This window comes from Orycteropus afer, unplaced genomic scaffold, assembly GCF_000298275.1.
Source record: "Orycteropus afer afer isolate SDZICR_OR568_19922 unplaced genomic scaffold, OryAfe1.0 scaffold00067, whole genome shotgun sequence".
Taxonomy (NCBI): Eukaryota; Metazoa; Chordata; class Mammalia; order Tubulidentata; family Orycteropodidae; genus Orycteropus; species Orycteropus afer.
Genome location: NW_006921654.1, coordinates 9902737 through 9923222, shown reverse-complemented (window position 1 = coordinate 9923222; position 20486 = coordinate 9902737). Strand labels below are relative to the sequence as shown.

The following is a 20486-nucleotide window of genomic DNA, read 5'->3' as shown; positions in this document are numbered from 1 at the left end:
TCTGCATATCTCAGGTTGTTAATGATTCTTCCTCCAATCCTGATACCACGTTTTTCTTCATATAGTCCAGCTATAGACATGTAGAGAAAGCTTTTAAAGGTAATTTATACAAACTTAACCATTTAAAAGGAACCCTGGTGTCTCAGTGGTTAAGCACTTGTCTCCTAATAAAAAACTTGGAGGTTCGAACCCACTAGATGTTCACAGAAAAAAGATGTGCCAGTTTGGTTCCAAGATCACCACCTTGGAAACCCTATGGGGAAGTTCTACTGTTCTACACGGTCACTATGACTTCAAAGTGACTTGACAGCAATAGGTCAACAGATAACCATTTTAAAAACTTAACCATTAATTAAGTCATTATGTCAATGAGAAATATGATTTTTTAAAGCAATTTACTGGGAGATACATTAACAATTAGAAGCCAGTCTTTTGACTCCAAATTTTCTCCACTGCTCTGTCATGTCTACTGACAATCATCTTAACTGAGAGAGTGAGTGGTCCTCAATCCTGTCTGCACAACAGAATCACCTGTGCACGTTTTAGGGATCGCCCCAGAGACTGTGACTGAAGATGTGACCACAAATTCAACCACACCTTTCTCATTGTGTCCATCAGGGTTGTAAGCTGCAAACAAGAGAAACCAACTCTGGCTAACTTAAACAGAAATGTATTGCAAGAATTTGCAGCAGCTCGCAGAATTGATTACACAGTTGGAGAATCAGGACCAGACCAATGGATGGGGACACAGCCAAAGTAACATCAATGCACTGGTCAGTTGATCAAGTGGTTACTGATGATGCTAGAATCACCCACTGGATACCTGCCCTCGAGGTTATGCACCTCGCTTCTCAACACTGCTGCCAACACCAAGAGTTACTTTACTTCTAAGGGTCCTTGCATCTTTGTGAGTGGCTCCTCCACGTGCAAAGTCGTGAGCAGGAGCATTTGATTAGTCACCTCCTGGTCACAGATCTATTTACCAGCAGCCAAGGTGTGATGATGACAAGGCTGCCCCCTCTGGCTATCACAGGGGGAGGTGTGGCCTTGCCTCTCAACAAGATTCACATAGTAGGAGGTGCCCCTAAAATAGCAAAGGAATTTACTGGCAACAAGAGGAGGAAAAGGCCAGTGTTCACTCTGTCCGTTTAAACCAATCACATTATCCTAATGATTTCCTTTTGCACTCAGAAGTCAAATTCTGTTGCCCAGCCTCAAAGCAGACCTCTCCAGCCTCATGTATCCCTCGTGCTCTCTTCTCCAGCAGCACTGGCCTCAAACACCCCAGGCCTAATTCCTACCTCAAAGCCTTTGCACTTGCTTTTCTGTCTACATGCAATACCTTCTCTTCAGACAGATGCATGGCTGAACACCTGTCCCCCTTTGAATGTAAATGCCAGAACGATGGAAATTTGTATTGTTCACCTGGTGGTGCAACAGTTAAGCAAGTGCTCAGCTACTATCCAGAAGCCTGGCAGTAAGAACCCACCAGTTACTCCATCAGAGAAAGACCCAGTGACCTGCTTCCACCGAGTACAGCCAAGGATATCTTTCCTACTCTGTCACACAGGATCACTGTAAGCTGAAAATTGACTCCACGGCACCTAACAACATATCCCTAGTGCCTCAAAAGAGTTCAATCAGTGTTGACTAAATAAATAAATGGGATAAGTAAATTAATCTTCTCCCAGAGTCTGTTTTCAAGAAGTTCTCTTCAACTCTGGAGAAAGAGAACAAAAAGACTTCAAGGAAAATTTGCATTTTATGGAAAGAATACAGATTTGCTATATCAAGCAGCCTCTAAAAAGGAAAACAAAAATATTTTCAACACAGAGAATTTAATCAAGAGAACTGGTTACAAAGAAGATCAGAGAGATGAGAAGTCCGACTTAAGATGAGGAGGTAGCCCAGGGATAAATCACAGCAAGAAGCCATTTCCAAGCCCAGGCTGAAGGCACAAGGAGAGGGGGAGATGTTACCAGATCTGGGGGGTCGGGGTCACCTGGCAGAGTTGGAACCAGGGCAGGTCTGTTCTGTCTAGCAGAACTAGAACCATGGAGGAGACACAGCTACTGCTGTGTCTCTGAAGACAGAGAGGAACGTGGAAAAATATGCTCACTCATTCCTTCTCCCTACTCCCCAATCTCCTTCTGGTACCTCCAACTAGTCAATTCCAGCCAAAGACAGCTGCCGCAGGAGCCTAGGAAGGCAGACTCAGACTCAAGGAGATACTGAGCAGATTAGGGGGAAAGGCAAGGAATGGGTCTGAGGGCAATTAGTTTCCCCATAATGCAGCGATCATCATTCTTATAACACATACACTGTCCCCAATGTATGCAAGTTGTTCTAAAGTAACTTGACTATTCATCATCTCTACTTCTTTTCTCCTGTCTTTTTTCCCTCCTTCCCTCCCTTCCTCTGTGTAAGAGAATGACTAGAATGGGGAAGGCAGCGCTTTGACAGTCACCTGGGTCTGCTCTCACACCACACACTCCCACTTCCCCAGGGCTACCTTCCCTCAGCCCAGGGCATGCTGACAGCATTCCAATGGACACTGGCCAGTATGTCACTGCTTTCAACGAATGGAAGCTCACACCTCTGTGAAAGGGTTTAAATGGGATGTTATTATCCTAGAGATTACCAATTGTGCAGGATGTCATTTTTATTCATCAGGAAGAAACCCAGAAGGTAATCTTCTTCAGAGCCTTTGAATGGACGCTGAACAAACAACAAAAGGAGCCAGCCAGGTGAGATCTAAGAAGGGAGCTGTGACAGTTGTTTGTCAACTGCAGCTGGTGGTGCAGTGGTTAAGTGTTTGGCTGCTAACCAAAAGGTTAGAGGTTGGAATCCACCAGCTACTCTATGAGAAAAAGATGTGGCAGTCTGCTTCTGTGAAGATTTACAGCCTTGGAAACACTATGGGGTAGTTCTACTCTGTTCTATTTGGTTGCTGTAAGTAGGAATCGACTCAATGGCAATAGGTTTGCTTTTTCTTTTTTTTTTTTTTTTTTTAAGCAAGTGACAGTTTGTCACAGCAACAATAGAAAACTAATATAGTTAATTATAAAATTATTGGTCAAAACAATGTTTATTAATAAATTTCCATGGGTCATTCTCTATACTAAATAGAATGACTTTTACCCAATATTTTAAAAAACCATCCCTATCCAATCAGATATGATAATTTAATTAGATATTAAATTCCAAAATATTAAGCACTGGATTGTAGTTCCCTCTTAAGATGAGTAACGCCCAGTCTGCCTTACATCCATGAGGTCTCCCAGCCTTGCAATTGAAGACGGTAGCTAGCAGTTCCACCCCGACGGCTATTTTAGTAAATTACTTGTGCTGACTACATTTAGCTACAATCAGTCAAAAACAAAAGCTGAAGGAATGCATACCTATGAGTTTTGAGGTGAAACACAGCATCTTTGTTGCCAATGTTTCGTACCAGCAGGATCTTCTGAGTGCTGTATTTGACAGGGCAAGTGGAAAAATTCAGCTGGTCAGGGAAATCTAGGATGGCTCGTGCGCCTCTCGCTTTAATTGGCACAATAAACTTTTCTCTTTCCGTAACACAGGTCAACAGATGGGCGTAGTCCTACAAGGGAAGAGTGCCATGATTATGTGCGGGAAAATGAAGACGGTCAAGGTGACTGTACAAGAAATATGACCACAGGCCTATCTGCAAAACAACTTGGTGCACTCTATGAACACTTCCTGAAACAATTATAGGTGGGCTTTCAATGAGATTCTCTTTCCTAACAGAAAGAACAGCCAGTTCAGGCGTTAAAACCTAACAGTCAGTGGAACAGCATTGTCTCTTATGTTTTCTAGATATGTGGGGGTTGGGAACAAGGGGTTCACACCACGATCACTTCTCACCACCTTGGTCCACTCTGGTCCTGGCCCATCCAATCCTCCCTGGGTTAGCTAGCCTCCTTAATTCAACCCTTGCTCCCCTAAAGTCTATTTCCACACAATGACCAGAGGGATCTTTCAGAAATGTAAGTCAGCTCAAGATGTCCCTCTGCTCAAATTACCCCAAAGGAAAGCCACAGGGCCTGGTACCTCTCATCTCTGCCCTCAGCCCTTGCTCCCTCTGCCCCACACAGGCTTGCAGGCTGCTCCTTGGACGTGCCAGAAATGCACCCCTTCCAGCGTCTCCGTGCCTGATGCTCCCTCTGTGCAGAATGCTCTGGACACAGCTCCCCACCTCCCCTCCTTCAGGCCTTTGCACAATCGTCCACTGGTTGGCTTATTTTAAAGTGAACACTCCTCCTCTTGCTCTGTCATTCCATAGCCTTTTGTCCTGCTTTCTCCATGTTAAATATACAATATAATATATTATATATTTGACTTAATTACAGAATTTGTTGTATGGCTCCCTCCTTCATGGACAACCTCAATGTCAACAGGGATATCTGCCCATTTTTTTGACTGCTTATACCCAGTGCCTAGAACAGGGTCTGGTACTTAGTAAACATTCTACAAATATTTGCTGAATGAAGGAGAGTAAGTATTATAATGTTGGCTAGAAACAGGTGAATAAAAATAAATCAGGATAAGGAAATAGAGAATAACTAGAGTGCTCTTTTTACAGGGTAGCTGGGAAAGGTCTCTATAGGAGGTGACATTTCAGCAGAGACCTGAAAGAAGTAAGAAACAAAGTCATGCAGAAACCTGGAGGAAGCGCATTTTGGACCCTGTGGCCGGAAGGGAGCGAGGAACGTAGAGTGGTTAGAAATGAGGCAAAGAGGCTGCAGAGGGTAAGATCACACAGGGCCTTGTGTGCCACCCGTAGGTTCTGGCAGGAGTGGAAGCATTCATGATGTCGGTTTGTATTTTAGAAAAAGCTCTGACTGCTATGTGGCCAACAAATTATAATGAGGCTAAAACAGGCAAAGACAGACCAGTTAGGAAGCTACTGTCATAGTCCAAGCAAGAAATGACATTGACCTAGACCAGTGTGGTCAAGTGTTTAGCCCAGTTGGCTAACAGTAAGTACTCAATAAATGTTAGCTGCTGTTACCGAAATTTTACATTAAATAGAATGATCTTTGTAAAAGGCACAAAGGAAAGTCTCAACATTACTACGATAACAATCATGATAACAATGATCATTCTAATAATAACAAAATTAGATGATTTCAGAAAACTCTAAGGGCTTTGAAGATAACATAGTGAAGGAGAAAGACGGTGGCTCTGGCTTAGAGTGACCAAGGAATAGCCTTTGAATGGACAGCTGAACAACCAAAGGAGCCAGCCAGGTGAGATCTAGGAAGGGAGTTATGACAGTTGTTTGTCAACTGTGCCAGGCCTGGTTTGAGTGGCAGGGCAGCTGGATATAGTTATTCCCCATGATGAGACTGGTAATCAACTCCACGGTGGAATCTACTGGAGCAGCTGAGAAGCTGCCTTAGGAAGGTAGTCTGTTTCCAGTCTATATGAAGCAGCTTTGAGAAAGGTCTCAGAGCTTTTTGGCACACCTGGATCCTGCGTGTAGCTTAGTCTTGATCTGCGTGGCCTGCCAAGTTGTCTGCTGATCTTGGGACTGTTTTCTGGACTTGAACTAGTGGCCTGCTGTGTTGCTGGATAACCTTGGGTCTGCCAGCCAGCAGCTGTCTGAGTTAAGAGAAGCCTCCAGCTTCAGTGGGCCGGGAACAAGAGGCAGAGCCAAGGCCCAAGGTCAAGGGGCCTTCACCCAACCCCTAGCACTGGCACTTTGATCTCACACCTCCAGTCTCCCAAACCGTAAGAGAATAAATGCTTGTTTGTTAAAAGCACCCACTCGTGGTGCTCCTGTCAGAGCGGCACTGGAGGACCAAAACCGGAGTGCTCCTGATAAAGAACACTGCAAATGTAGACGTCCCAGGGCAGGGACGTCGAGTGAGAAAGCAAACGCAGTGCTGCGGAATGAGCTAATGGAATCGCTGGATGCCTAGCTCTGCAGCTGAGGCCAGTGCAGGTGGTGATGCCAGGCTCCACAGCGATACTACGAGGAAGTGTAGACTGCGTAACGTGTACTTGATCCTGAAAAAGCCCACAGAATTTAACAACAAAGCAGGCTAGTCTGATTACACCGGATTCCTGAAGACATGAGTACTGTTTTCATTTTCCTTTAGGAGATCAAACCCAACGAAGATTCTGTTGGGAATTATAAACTGGAAAGCACCTAGCACGTGTGGAAACTCAGTATTAATTGAGGCTTTGTGAGAAAGAACAAAGGTCCTGCTAACTCTAGTAGGGGAGGGGCTCTCAAAGTGTTCTGTCTTAATTTATGCAATATTTACATTTCCTCTGCCTTGTTCAGTAAGGAATTTAAGACAGTTGAAAATAGCTTAGAAGGGTAATTAACATACTCACAGGGATGCACTCAGACCTTTTCAAGTTTCTAAATGAAGAAGGTTTGAAGTTTGATCAGAATTAAGTATTTTTTTTTATATTCAATTCACATGCACTTTAAATAATTCCTAAAAATGTATTCCAGTCACTAAGACTATGTATTTAATAGGACTGCATTAGACTATGCAATGTATCATTATATACGGCCCTACAGCTTAAAACCAATTCAGATGCTATGACCGGGAGGCCCTGTCAGCCTGCAAGCTAAGCAATTCCTTCCGCTGATTCACCTCTTGCCCAATCAGAGGCAATCAGGGCACCATTCAAAGCCTAAATATTTATTCTGAGCTCTTTCACCCTCCACTATCAGAGCTCTAGCCATGAATTAGTTTAAACCCCATAATGTTATCCTACATGATAACGCTCTCAAGATGAAATGTGCAATCCATATTTTATCCATTAGCCTTCCTTCCAAAATGCCCATTCTCCAAACTTTAAAAAGTCAGCAGTGGGCTATGAAAATAGCAGACAGGACTTTCTCTGAAGAAAGAACCTTGATTTTACGTTAGCACTACGACAGGAAGTAACTCTGTGTGGTTGACTACAGTCAAGTGCAAGGCCAGCCCTCACATCCTCTCTCTGCCTTTCCTCCACTCCTAGACCTGAAGGAATGATTACTAACAAAGTAAAACCAGATCTGATTAGGATGCTGGGAATTTAATACTCAGTGGCCCTGAAAAATTTTATCAATTCTCTAGCCAGTTAAAGGTATGTGCAGTAAAATGTGCAAAAGTCAAAACCCGAGTAAGGCAAAAACTTGTCAGAGAAGGAAAACTCAAATATTTCCCATTAACAGTGATAGAAGAGTGGTCAGACGGCACCCTGTCAAAGGCAGGAAACTTGTGAAACCTGGAAAAATGAGGCAGTCCCATCAAGTTCTGGTTCTCACAGGTTTCACTGTATTATGTATTACTGTCTCAATATGAAATTCACATTCCAAAAAGGGAACATCACCCCTGAAAGCCCATTCCGTTTACAAAGGAGGTTGCTCAGATACCTTGGGCCTCACCTTCTACTGCTACGATTCTTCCCAGGCTTTACCTGGGGCCTCAGCTTCCTAGCTGCTTCTAAGTTTCTCCAACTATTAAAAAAGAATGATTTCTGACTTTTGGCTTGGGAAGAGATGGGACTTCCACATTAATTTCAGCCATTGTTGTGTTTGGTATACAAGGATAATGTGGTTACTTCATGATTCATGTGTAGATCTTCCACTTATGGTAACTAATTCCCTCTTCAGCTTTATTGCTTTCTAAAGTATCCTCAAATCTACCAATCCACCTGCACCCATATACTCTGCCTTTACTCTGGTTTCTATCTACGATGAACCCTCTTTGTTTACTCAAGGATTTTTCTGAATCATCAACTTTCCCACTTTATTCAACATTCTCACATCAGGCCTGAATAGCCCCCTTCTTAAATATAACCTACCCATGACCTCAGCACCCACCTCCAGCTACTTACACATTATTCCAGTTACAATGTACAGCAAAACTCAATACTGCCATCACCTCAGTTTCTAATTTCTCTTTAATTTACCCCAATCAACTTTTGTCCCCATTACCCTAAAATTGTTCTGACCAAGGTAACTAATGACCTTGCCAAATTTAATGGTTAATTCCCCATGCTCCTCTTGTTCTACTTTTCATAGCTTTGGACACAGCTCATTCATTAATTCACTGGGACCTCTTCATTGTTCTCCCATTTCACTGACTACCCCTTCTTAGTTTCCATTGTTGGCACTTCCTCCTCTTCCCAACCTCTTCTCTGTCATGCCCAATGCCATCTCTTCTATCGCTTGATGTAAAGTAACATCTTTATACTTATCACTTTCAAATATTTATCTCTAGCCTTTCAACATCTCATTTTCACTGCAGATGTGTGTCCAATTGCTTGACATTTCCACTTAGCTATCTAAAGGGGAGTTTAAGCTTAACCAAGATATGAAAAAAAAACAGAATTCCTGATTCCTCACTACCACGTCCCCCACCCCACTCCCAGTCCCACTCACTTGCTCTTCCAGTGTTCACTAGTGTTCACTAGCTCAGTAAATGGTGCCACCATTTGGCCAGTTGATAGTCAAAACCCTATGAGTCAACCTAGACTCCTTTCTCTCTCTCTCACACCCTTCACCCAATCCATTAGCAAATCCTGACACCTCTACTGTAAAAAATGGATACTTAATCTACCTACTTCACTATCTAGCACCTTCACTGTAACCACCTCACTCCAAACCAGCCTCATCTTTTACCTGATTACTGCAATAGCCTCTTGCTCTTAGTTCAGCTACATACAACAGGAAAGAAAGAAAGAAATAACTAGATGAAAGTTTATTTCTCTCACATAAAAAATATAGAGGTGGGTAGGCAAGGATGCATTGTGGTTGCAAATTCCTAAATTCCTCCTCTACCATTCCAGCACATACTTCCATTGTCAATGTCACCCCATGGTGCAGGGTGACTCCCGGCACACCAGCTACCTCTCACAGCCAAGCTGCAGGCCAGAATGAGGAAGGCACAAGGGCAAAACCCAGTACCACCCTGCTGTGTCAGCTCTCTTCAGCAGCTGCCTTAGAAGGAGACTGGGAAATGTCATCTTTTATTTCAGGCAGCAATGAATCCAACAAAAATTTATAGTTTGCTTACCGAATGAGGAAATAAACCCAAAAAACCAAACTCACTGCCGTTGAGTCGACTCCGACTCACAGCAACCCCTCCTTGGGTTTCTGAGGCGGTATCTCTACAGAAGTAGATGGCTTCTGGTGGTGCTGTGGTTAAAGCATTGGCTATTAACCGAGGAGTGGCTGGTGGGTTTGAACTGTCAGCTTTCTGGTTAGCAGTCAAAGGCTTAGGCATTATGCCACCAGAGCTAGAAAATGGTTATCAGAGCAGGCAACTAGCTGGTATGTCTCACACCCCCTTCTCGCTACCTTCTAGTTGGAAACCTACAATGTGAGCCAGGCCATGTCACTCCTACTCAAAATCCTGCAGAGTAGATGAAGTTATCCTAGCATACCTGCCTAAACCGTACCTCAAAACCAGAAATCCAAACCAACTACCATCAAGCAGATTCCTACTGACAGTGACCCTGTAGGACAGAGTACATCAGCCTCATAGGGTTTCCAAGGCTATAAATCTTTGGAACTACCAACCTTCTGGTTAACAGCCAATGCTTTAACCACAGCACCACCAAAAGCTGATGGGGAAAGTTGTTTTTTCTTTCTTAGAACAATTCCAAGTAGTAAATGTAAAATAACTTACAGAACTAGAAACATAACCTTCAATGATCCTTACCTGATCATTACAAAACAAAATGTAACATCATAAACTTGATATGATGCAACAAGACAAAGCACGCCACCTAGGAAAGATTCTTAGTAAAACAAACAAACAAACAAACAAATATGAATCCCATCAGGCCTTTAGACCTAACTACCAGTTTATTGAAAATAGACGGGACAAAAGACCACTCCAAACCACCTGATGGGGATGTAACCAGCAAACCTAGTTTGGATCCTGATTTTGGCCAAAAAAAAAAAAAAACCTTAAAAAAAATGTATGACTCAGTTGATCTGAATACCACCTGGATAACTGGTGATATTAAGGAGTGATTATTCATCTCTTAAGGTATACTAAGGCTAGTGTGGTTACATTAACTTTTTCAAAAGGTCTTTATCTTATAGAGGCAGATCATGAAGTATTTACAGATGAGGTAATATAACATATGGGATTGCTGAGGGGAGGGACTGGTGAGATAAAGTAAGACTGTGTACCTACAGCTGTGGAAGCTGGGTGACAGCTGTTCACTCTGCAGGCAGACCTCAGACAGTGCAGGTTCAGTTCCAGACCACTGCACTAAAGTCAGTACTGCAATAAAGCAAGTCACACAAATTTTTTGCTTTCCCAATGCACATAAAAGTTATGTTTACACTATACTGTAGTCTAAAGAGCTCTGGTGGTGTAGTGGATAAGGCACTTGACTGCTAACCAGAAGCTCAGCAGTTCAAACCTATCAGCTGCTCTGCAGAAGGAAGACGGGGTGATCTACTTCTGTAAATATTTACAGCCTCAGACACCCAATGAGGGTCACTATGAGTCCACACTATAGTCTATTATGAGAATAAACTGTATCATAGTCTATTAAATGCGTAACAGCACGATGTAAAGTTTAAAGTATTGTGAGAATGACCAACACGTGACAGAGACACGTGATCACATGCTGTTGGAAAAATGGTGCCAACAGACTTGCTTAACTAAGGTTGGCACAAACCTTCGATCTGGGAAAGATGCAGTATCTGCGAAGCACAATAAGGCCAAGCACAATAAAACAAGGCATGCCTGTACCGTTTTCTCGGCTTTTCCACATCTATACAAACTTCTACCCAAAAAAAAAAAAAAAAAAAACAGTTAAATACTTTACAGGGGCTTCCTATCATGCTTTTCATGGCATCCAAAGCCCTTCATAATCTTGTCCTCTGCGACTGCATCTCCCGCCGTCTTTCCAGAAGCTCCCTCTGCCCCACCCACGCCGGTCCTCCTGCCCTCCCCTCGGCTCGCGCCCAACATGCTTTGTCTGCAGGGCCTTCACACTTGCTATTCTCTCTCCCCGGACAGCTCTTCTCTCAGATATTTACACGGCTTAAATTTAGTTCTCTGCCCAAATGTCACCTGATCAGAGAAGTCTTCCCTTTCTGTCCAAAGAAAACAGGACCCACCCCATCACTCTATTTTCTCTATAGTGATTATTTTTCCTCATAGTACGTATTAATACCTGATGTTAAATTATCTATTTTGTTTGTTTATTCACTGCAGAGCACAATTCCACAAAGGTCAAAGATTGTTCTGTTCTCCCCGGCATAAAGAACCAGTCCTGCCATGTAAAACCAAAACCAAACACACAGCCATCATCAAGTCAATTTCAACTCATAGCAACCACCTTTAGGTTTCCGAGGTGGTAAATCTCTACAGAAGCAGATTGAGTGAAAGAACATCATTCATTTTCAGTACCCTTATTTGGATACTAAATTATCAAGAGTTCCTCATAACAAGAATTCCTAATTAGCCTTATTAGCTAATGTTATTTCTCAAGTCCAGAAAACTAAGAAGTAGTGACGTGACTCACTAAAAATGTGAAGCAAAACACACATATTCTTCTGGGAGAACGATTCTAAGATATCTTCCCCCTGGTAGAAATGACAAGAAAGCTGACATCTAATATATCCATGGCACAAAAGATACTTGAGCTTTTTAAAATATGCTTATGTTTTTATCATCTGTACCTCACCCTCAAGCTGAACAATCTTTTCATATTTTCTTAGGTTAACTTCCATTTATTTATTTCATTCAACACATATTTATTCACATGTACAACGTGTCAGGCACTGTGCTAGACATTGGGGCTACTGGAGTGACCCAGACAGAATTAGGATGGCTAATTCCAAGCAGGAAGAAAACAAAGTCCCTCTTACCACTTTAGCTTAAGAGCCAGTATCTGGAATATGAATGGATTGTGAAAAATTTTATGATATCTATGTTGTAATTAATAATGCTGGCAACATAGTTTATTATCACACATCTAGACACCATAAAATATGTGAATATTTTTCTATTCTTCTCAGGCCATGGTTTTTTAAATTTTATAGTAACAAACCGGGAATACTATTCTGATAACTAATTGGATACTTTCCTAGACATAACTGAGCAGTAAAATCGCCTCACTGCATCCTGTCTTCGAGCCACTGCCACCCCTTCCATAAGACAGCACTGTCATAAATAGATGCTTCCTTAAATCCAAGTGAGTACTCTATTTTGCTTTCTCATGAAAGCCTAATAATTTTCACATTTCTCTTAGTAATAAAGATACAAATGTAAGCAGTCAAGAAAAGTGCTAGGGTCTAGAATTCAGTGTTATAATGGCATTAACTGTCGCACATCTACAGTGTGTACAAGTATGCTAGGGTGATTAGATTATTATCATATCCACTCATTAAAAAGAAAAAGTCTGTGTGAAAAGCAGAGATAAGGAAAGCCAGAGTGAATTTCCTGCACCTGTTATCTGAGTATCTGGCATTCTAAACAAGTTAGAGCCCCAGGAAGCCAGATTACTAGATGACAGAAAAAAATGCACTATCATCTTCGACATGCTAATATACATGGGTGTTGGAAATCCACTGAAAGAGGACTGGCTTATTAGGCTGTGGCATGCTACAATTTACGGATCGCACCCTCCAGATGTGAGGGGTAAATGAGAACGGAGGCTGTGCGGATCAGCAGGGGATAAAGAGGGAAATATGCCTGTGACTCTGGCTATCAACTGGGCCAAATGAAGAAAAAGGGACACTTAGTTACATGAGTGAGTTTGAGTTTTTCCTAAAATAAATCTGGGTGTTGTTACTCTTTGGCTACATGGGGGCGGCCATGAGGACCGCGTGCCTCACCCCAGTCGGGTGTTCTGAGCGTAGCCCTGCTGGCTTTCCAGCAGTAACGGTGAGTGTAGATACCAGAGTCTAATGTGTGGACGCTGCTGAGGGTGCAAGGGCAACAGGATCCTTATAGAAAAAGGTTGACCAACATTAACAACAAGAGCTCCCCAAAATGCTCATCAGTCTTATGGAGTCAGCTAAGAAGAAAACAACCTCGTCTTTAGGAAAATGAATTCTGAATATTATAGCGTCTACATTATGCTCCAGTTCCACATAAAATATTAACACATCCAAAATGTGAGAGTTACATTTCTTATAACCCATTGCCATCAAGTTGATTCCGACTCATAGGGATCCTGTAGGACGGAGCAGAATTGCCCTATAGGATTTCTAAGGCGGTCATCTTTACAGAAGCAGATTGTAACATCTTTCTCCCACTAAGCAGCTGGTGGGTTTGAAATGCGAAATTTACGTTACTAGCAGAGTGCTCTAGCCACAGCACCATTATTATCCTCAACCATTACTCTCGCTCTAGATGTCCTCATACATGCTTATAGCCTTTGATAACTTTCAAATGTTTAGAAAAAACAGTATGTTGGCATTTAACTTAGTTAATCTTTAAATTCCCTGTCTCCCAGATGAACAATGTTGATAAATGGAACAGTCAAATGAAATACAAAAGCTGGGAGCCACAGCCAAGTGATAATCCTCAATGGGAATTTTAGCATTTCATATTTATAAAGTAAATACAGGTAGACCTAAAATATATTTCAGTGATTTATTTGCTCTACATATAAGCAGAAGGAGCTCCAAGGGAATAGTGGTTAAGGCATTCCGCTGCTTAGGAAAAAGTTAGTGGTTGGAACCCAAGAGCTACTCCATGAGAGGAAGATGAGACAGTCTGCTTCCGTAAAGATTTACAGCCTTGGAAACCACATGGAGCAGTCCTACTCTGTCCTATAGGGTTGCTAGGAGTTGGAACTGACTCTATGGCAAGGTGTGTGTGTGTGTGTGTGTGTGTGTGTGTATGAGAAAGGTCTCTTTGACATTAAGCTTTTCATTATGGAGGATTTAAAAATACATACAAGGCAAACAGAATAGCGTAATAAACCCCAAAGTATCTATCACACAAATTCAACAATTACTAACATTTCCAATTCTGGTTTCATCCATACCTTCAACTACTCTTCACTCTGTTATTATTATTTTTACATTTTTTTAAGGTAAATTTTATATACATTGGAGTGCACCACTATTAAATGCATGATGTTGACAAATGAATTCATCCGTGTCAACTGTATCACAATATGGAACATCTCCACCTCCTCAGAAAGCTCACAGTGTCCCTTCCACGCCAGACTGTCTGCAGAGCCCGCCAATGCTCCTCCCAGAGACACAGGTTTTCTCCAGCACTGATGAAAATCAAAGAAAGCCAGCTCCTCCAGGCCAGCGCACTTTGTATTTCAAGCTGCATAAAGGCTCATCATAATCAGCATCCTACAGGATCAACAGTGTAGGAACTTGACAAGCAAACGAAATCCAAGTCCCATTCTCCTTACAGAGAATATCCTGGCAGAATCTCAAGGGGAAAGAAATGAGGGCTTCAACAACCCAGAACAAAAAGCCCTACTTCTGAAGCCATTTATCTTTTCATTTAGCTCAACAGTATCCCAAACAAAATTAAACCCACTGTCATGGAACCAATTCAGACTCATGTGCGTATGAAACAAAATTACAGATCCATAAATACAACCTGGGAAATAAATAGTAATAATAAAAAGTGGCAAACTAATAGCAGCAGTAGTATTATAATGGGATTTTTATCTACCCAGACAATGATACATGCCGGGCAGACCCATGAAATCCTCAATCCTTGCTCTGCAGAGAAGCAGGAACAGCAGTAATGGCAGCAGGAATACTGGTAATGATACAAAGAGCAGCTAGTAAAATGGAGGAGAGGGATTCAAAGCGGGTTACTCCACTACGGGCAATACAGATACACAGGCACACTGTTTACACAATATATAATGTCATATATAACCTTATGCCTACTTCCGTCTTATTTTCTATCCTTGCTGCTTCTTTCAAGCAGGTAAACCCCTATCCTCTCCCCCAGAAGGCCTCACTTTAGCCCAGAGAGAAGAAAATTCTACCAAAACTTCTGCCCTCTTGGAGAAGGGTGGCTGAGGAAGCCTCAACCCTCCCTTCCCCTTATCCACCACCCCCACCCTCAGGAAGGAACCCGAATTTCTAACACTGAGGAGAGTCAGCGAATGGGCTAGATTCCCCAGAGCTGTGTGTGACACTGAGGGTCTGTGGCCTTCTCCTTTTGAACTCGGGCTCTTTCCAGGTCACCTGTGTGGCAACAGGGGCAAGCAGATAAACATCACCACTGGTGACTGACGGAGCTATGGGTGCTCTGCCCCTGGGGCGTGGCAGCACGCCACTCGGGCTGGGCCTAGGGGCCTAGCCACATTCTTTGCCATGATGAGGCTGACAACGTGATCAACATTTGGGTCTTGTGTCTCTTTCCTAAACGAACTAGAATTGGGGGAGGAGAGCTGTAACCAACTAGGTCCCTAACTTCCAACAAGCTATGGTCTTCATCATTTGTCTCAGCTCATGGTGTTTCCTTTTCAACGTCCCTCTAGCTGTACCACTGAATATAAATACGCCAGGGTGGAGAGCGGAGTAGAGGGTGTTACCTTTCCTCACACCCTGGCTACTTAAAGGAGGTTCACCTCCTCAGTCCCAGAGGTGTACGAGCTGCTCCTCTCCCCCACCCCCAGCCCTCCTCCCACCACCACTGCCACCCCTATGACGTGCAGGTGACAGGTATTCTAGCGCACGTGAACCAGCCCCAGTGTCTCACCAGCTGCGGCTACCTTGTTCTCCTCTGGAGTGAAGAGGATTCGGAAGGTGGATGGCACTCCAGGTGCTACTTTGTGGCTAATATCTTTGGGGCTGATTACTTTAAAATAAGGTGAACTTTCCTCAATGACTTTGATCATCCTTGGAATCTGCAAGAAAGAATACACTGTGATGGATGTCGTGCATATGGAAACATAGAAGGAAAAGCACAGGATTGGGAGTTAAACACAGACTGAAATCTCCAGCTCTTACTTAACGACCTGTGTGGCCCTGGTCAGGCCTGAGCTTCAGTTTCCTCAACTACAAAGGGAGATGACAGTACCTATCTTTAGCCCAGTGTCCTACACAAAGTAAGTGCTCAATACATTTAGTATTAATTTTTATTAACATTATTATGATCGCTTATTATTATTATTGCAACTCTTTGCTCCTTTTATTACTTAAATGCAACCATCTTCAAAGATTGACTGCTTAATCAGCTGAAAAGCCCACCCAGAGAGCAGAGTTCTTCTGGATTTCCCCCCACAGGCAACGAGATTGCACTTACTGCCCCTTACACTGTACCACACGTGGCTCTAAATCCTCCCAATAATCTGTGAGCTTTGAGGGAAGGGAAGGGGAAGGAAAGAAGGAAAAGAAGGGGAGAAGAAGAGAAAGGGAGAAGGAAGAGAAGGAAGGAAGGAAAAGGTTCTAAGGGGCAGAAGACTTATCCATAAATTATGACAAGAAGTCTCAGATGAAAAATGAGGAGAGAACGCCCTCAACCACTCAAGGCTGTAACCCAGGCAGGGAGGAGAAGAAGAAATGCAGCAAAAGAATTCAGGCAGAGACAATCATGAGACTAGACACTGGAGAGACACCAAGAGATACATGAAGTCCTGATAGGAATGGAATGGGCTTGCTGGGAAGGGGTGGAGGCAGTGGCATTTATGATGTGCTGAACGATGCTGAGTAAACCTGCTGGGAATACTTCTAGTAAGAGTGTCACTGTGGATTGGAAACTGGAAAGAAAAACAGCAACAGACACTACAAAAGCAGTAACAATTCACCCAACTCTTCACTTACCAACATGATTAGGTTCCAAAAGCCATGTTGTTATGTGAAAATTAGCATCATACAAAAATAGAGGCTCACTACATCAGATCACAAAATGGAGGATGACCGTATCACTGTGTAACTGTCAAACCACTGGGAATCATGGCCCAGCCACACTGACACATGACCTCAACCATCACAGACAGCAACACTCTCACCTCACACCTCAGCATTCATTACTGCAACATGTAATCTTTAATCCATAAAATAGGTGGATAGAGTTTTTACTATTGTTGTAAATGCAAAATGTCAGACGCCAAGGCTGTCAGTAATGAGTAGGTGTATTGCATTAGTGCTTACTTTGTGACAGGCACTGAGCTGAGTATTTTATATCATCATCTCACTTAGTATTCAAAACAGTCCTTTGAAATGGATACTATTATTACCCCATGCCTTGGTGAAGTGGATGGCACAGCTGTTATCTGAACCCAGGCTACTCTAACTTTGGGGTTTGGGTGCTTATAATTGTAACCCAAGTAGAATTGTGTTGTGGCTTATAGGATGATCGTGGCTTATTCTCCCCTGTATGTGTGAAAGAGACAAATTAATGACTAAACAGGCTGACTTTTGTACTCCATGCCAGTGAGAAAGCAGATAAACAGGAAATGGCACATAAGGCTTCTTAGTGCTCCAAATCTGACCCAATGGTTCCTTCTGAGACCATGCTCTAAGACAGCAGAGAAGCTGGCTTACATCAGCCACCACGAACTGGGGCCCTGGGAGTAACTCACTTAGGAATAAGCCTGCCTTGCTGAGAGAGAGCTATCTGCTTGTTAGTAGCTGGACTCTCCCTTTTCACAGGCGTCCTCCAGCATTCTGGCTGCATCTTACCAAGAAGTTACCCATAGGAACCAAGTGCCCTATGACGGACAAAACTTCCACATGCCCCTTGCCTTTCATCTGCCCGATACACCTACTGACCATCATTCCTTGTTTAGGGTCAGGAGTTCCTTTGGACTAGCTCCTCTGCACCTTTCATAAACCTACAAATATCTGAGCAAGGGTCAAACAGTAACAGGGGAAGGGAAGAAGAGAATTGGAAATGAGAAGGTGAATTGGCTGGCAGCCCTATGGGGAAGGACAGGAGTCCTACTGTCTATAGAACATACCTCTTCTCGTGGTCTAGGAACACGACCCTGAGTACCTCTAGTTCCTCTTCTCTTCTATGCCTGCCCTGTTAGCATCTGTCCCAAGAGCTTCTCTTGCTAACACTGAAGCAAAGAACTAAATGTACCATTTTCTCCAGAGTCTGACTTTGCTGTCACTAAATCACCTCATTGATCTCCGAAAGGCCTCACTGATTTCCTTTAATGAGCTACTACACTGAAAATAACTGCAAGTCTTCCCATTTGCTTTGGACTGTTGCATAGTCTACTTATTTTCTCTTTTTAATTGCAGTTAGACTTCTGTCCCCACATCTTTAGATTTTCGTGAGTATTCCTAGTTGTCTTTACACCTGAAGTTGAGGTCTCTCGGATGCCCTCTCCCCCCTGATTACTTCCCATACTTAACTGTGCTCCGGCTTATCTTCTGGGTTATTCTTTCATTCCTGTGAGACGTCAAGGAAACCCTTAGGCATTTAATATCTCTTTTTGAAATAAGCCCTAAGTCATCCTTAAGGACAAAGACAGAGGCTAAAGAAGAAATTCTCAGTTGCAAATACAAGGAGAAAAGGTATAGGCAGTGGAAGACACTGTCCAAACTATCTGCAGACAAAATCTGAAACTGTATGAGATAGGAGAGGAGACAGAATAGGAGGGAAAAGATTTACTTTTTTTTTCTTTTTAACAAGAAAAAATAAATTAAAAAAAAAAAAGATTTTGCAGAATTTACTTGTGTAAAGGCATTGGCTCAGTGATTGCATTTCCTGTGAGTAGAGTCCAAACCTTAAATTAGGGAATTGCTAGCACTAGTGCAGAGTATGTAAACATTAATATAAATTGCCTCGTCTTAAATGAAAGTCTAACTCAACTTGTCATATGTGAAACCTTCACTCCTTCCATCTAGTCAATCCTTTATTCAACAGACAGTGCATGTGTGGGAGAGTTTTCAAACACTGTTTTTGGGCACTCCTCTGTGGGTGAACACATAGTAACCAAAAATCCAATATAGCCTTGTCTTCATTGAGCTGACAGTCAAAGGATATTCTTCTTCAGACTATTTTCTTAGATCTTTCCAATTTAAAACTCATGTAAAATTCTATGGGGTCCAATCTTATTTAATCCTTTTTTATGTATCCTGGAAAGGTTCAGTCATCCCAGCAAATGTACTTACTTTGTCATTGTTCCTCAAAACCAGTGGAACTTCATAGACTTCACAAGGAGTATAGTTCTGAAATATAATTTCTGATGGAAAGGGTTGGAATAATGCCTGATCCAGGTCAATTCCCGAAAACTGCAGTTCAAAGAGGAAATTAATCATACAGTCATACGGTGGCAAAAATGACTAGACAAAGAAAATACTAGCTAGACCAATGTATGTCAAAACTAAGAACACAGGACACATTCTAAAAGGGCTAACCATGATAAACCTTAATAATCATAATTAGTGATGTTATTGTCATGTTATCAACTTCTTTAATACAAAAGAATGTAGAAACTTGGGACTTCAGTTTTTGTTTTTTGTTTTTTATAAAAAAGGCTAACAACACCAACCCCAGGTTTCCATTTCTGACTATGGTGAATGAGGTAATTTAAACTAACTCTCTCATGGACAAAACCAGAAATGCGGGATCAACAAACACCCACTTGGAAGCACTGGAGAACTAAGAAGACAGTGAAGAATTACCAGCCAGACTCCAGCGCAAGACCAAGAACTGGGTTGGGAGATGGAGGCAGAGAGGAGGGTGTGTGTGACGTGAAGACAGAGAATTGGGCTAATTTCTTCCTGTGTGCTTTACAGAGGATGGCTGAGATCCTGAGCAGCATCTCTGAAAGCCTAGCAGGGTTAGGGAGAGAGGGACTGCAGTCCAGAGCATGTCTATGGTAACGACCTTGAAGGACTTCCCTTTCACTGGCCTCTGAAGGGATGCAACACAGAATAAGGACGAACCGGTGGCAGACGAGAAGAAGAGAACATCATCACAGGGAGCAAATAATTTCTATAATTTTTCAATTATAAAATGTTACAACCACAGAAAGCTTTGCAACAACAAAAATTTGCAAATTAAAAAATGACCAGGAATGAGGAGATAATTATTAGTGAAAAACCGGCAGAAGCAAGAGACAGCAGAAACAGGGTGATACAATTCATACTTTCTATGAATTACAGAAATAAAAATATTTTATTTTAGAAAACAAAAGACAAGATTGAAAATTTGGACAGAAAATTGGGAATATTTTTTTTAAAAAAAGAATGAAGTGTAAATTCTACAACTTAAAATGATAAAACCTAAAACTAAGAATTCAGTGGATATGTCTAATAGCAGATTAGCTATAACTGAAAACAAGAATTACTGATCTTGGAGACAGGCCAGAATAAAATAGCCAGAATGAAAGAGATTGATAAAAACAAAAGAAAATACAGAAGAGGGATAAGATATATAGATGATACATCAAATGGTCTGACACAGGTGTCAGCGGAATCCTACAGGGGAGGCTAGCACAGACACAATACTTAATAAAATAATGGAAGAGAATTTTCTAAAACTAGCAAAAACCTTAGACAGATTCTATTTATTTATAGATTTATTTGTTTA

At 42.2% G+C, this 20486-nt stretch overlaps 1 protein-coding gene across 1 annotated transcript in view; it reads right to left on the bottom strand.

Annotated features, from left to right (window-relative positions):
- HYDIN (HYDIN axonemal central pair apparatus protein) overlaps positions 1-20486 on the bottom strand; it is a 333125-nt gene that overhangs the window by 308645 nt on the left and 3994 nt on the right. The window contains exons 3-5 of the mRNA XM_042780857.1: positions 19064-19183; positions 15709-15843; positions 3402-3601 (exon numbers count right to left, since the gene is read on the bottom strand). Coding sequence (XP_042636791.1) covers positions 3402-3601; positions 15709-15843; positions 19064-19183 — 455 coding nt within the window. The remainder of the gene's footprint in view (positions 1-3401; positions 3602-15708; positions 15844-19063; positions 19184-20486) is intronic.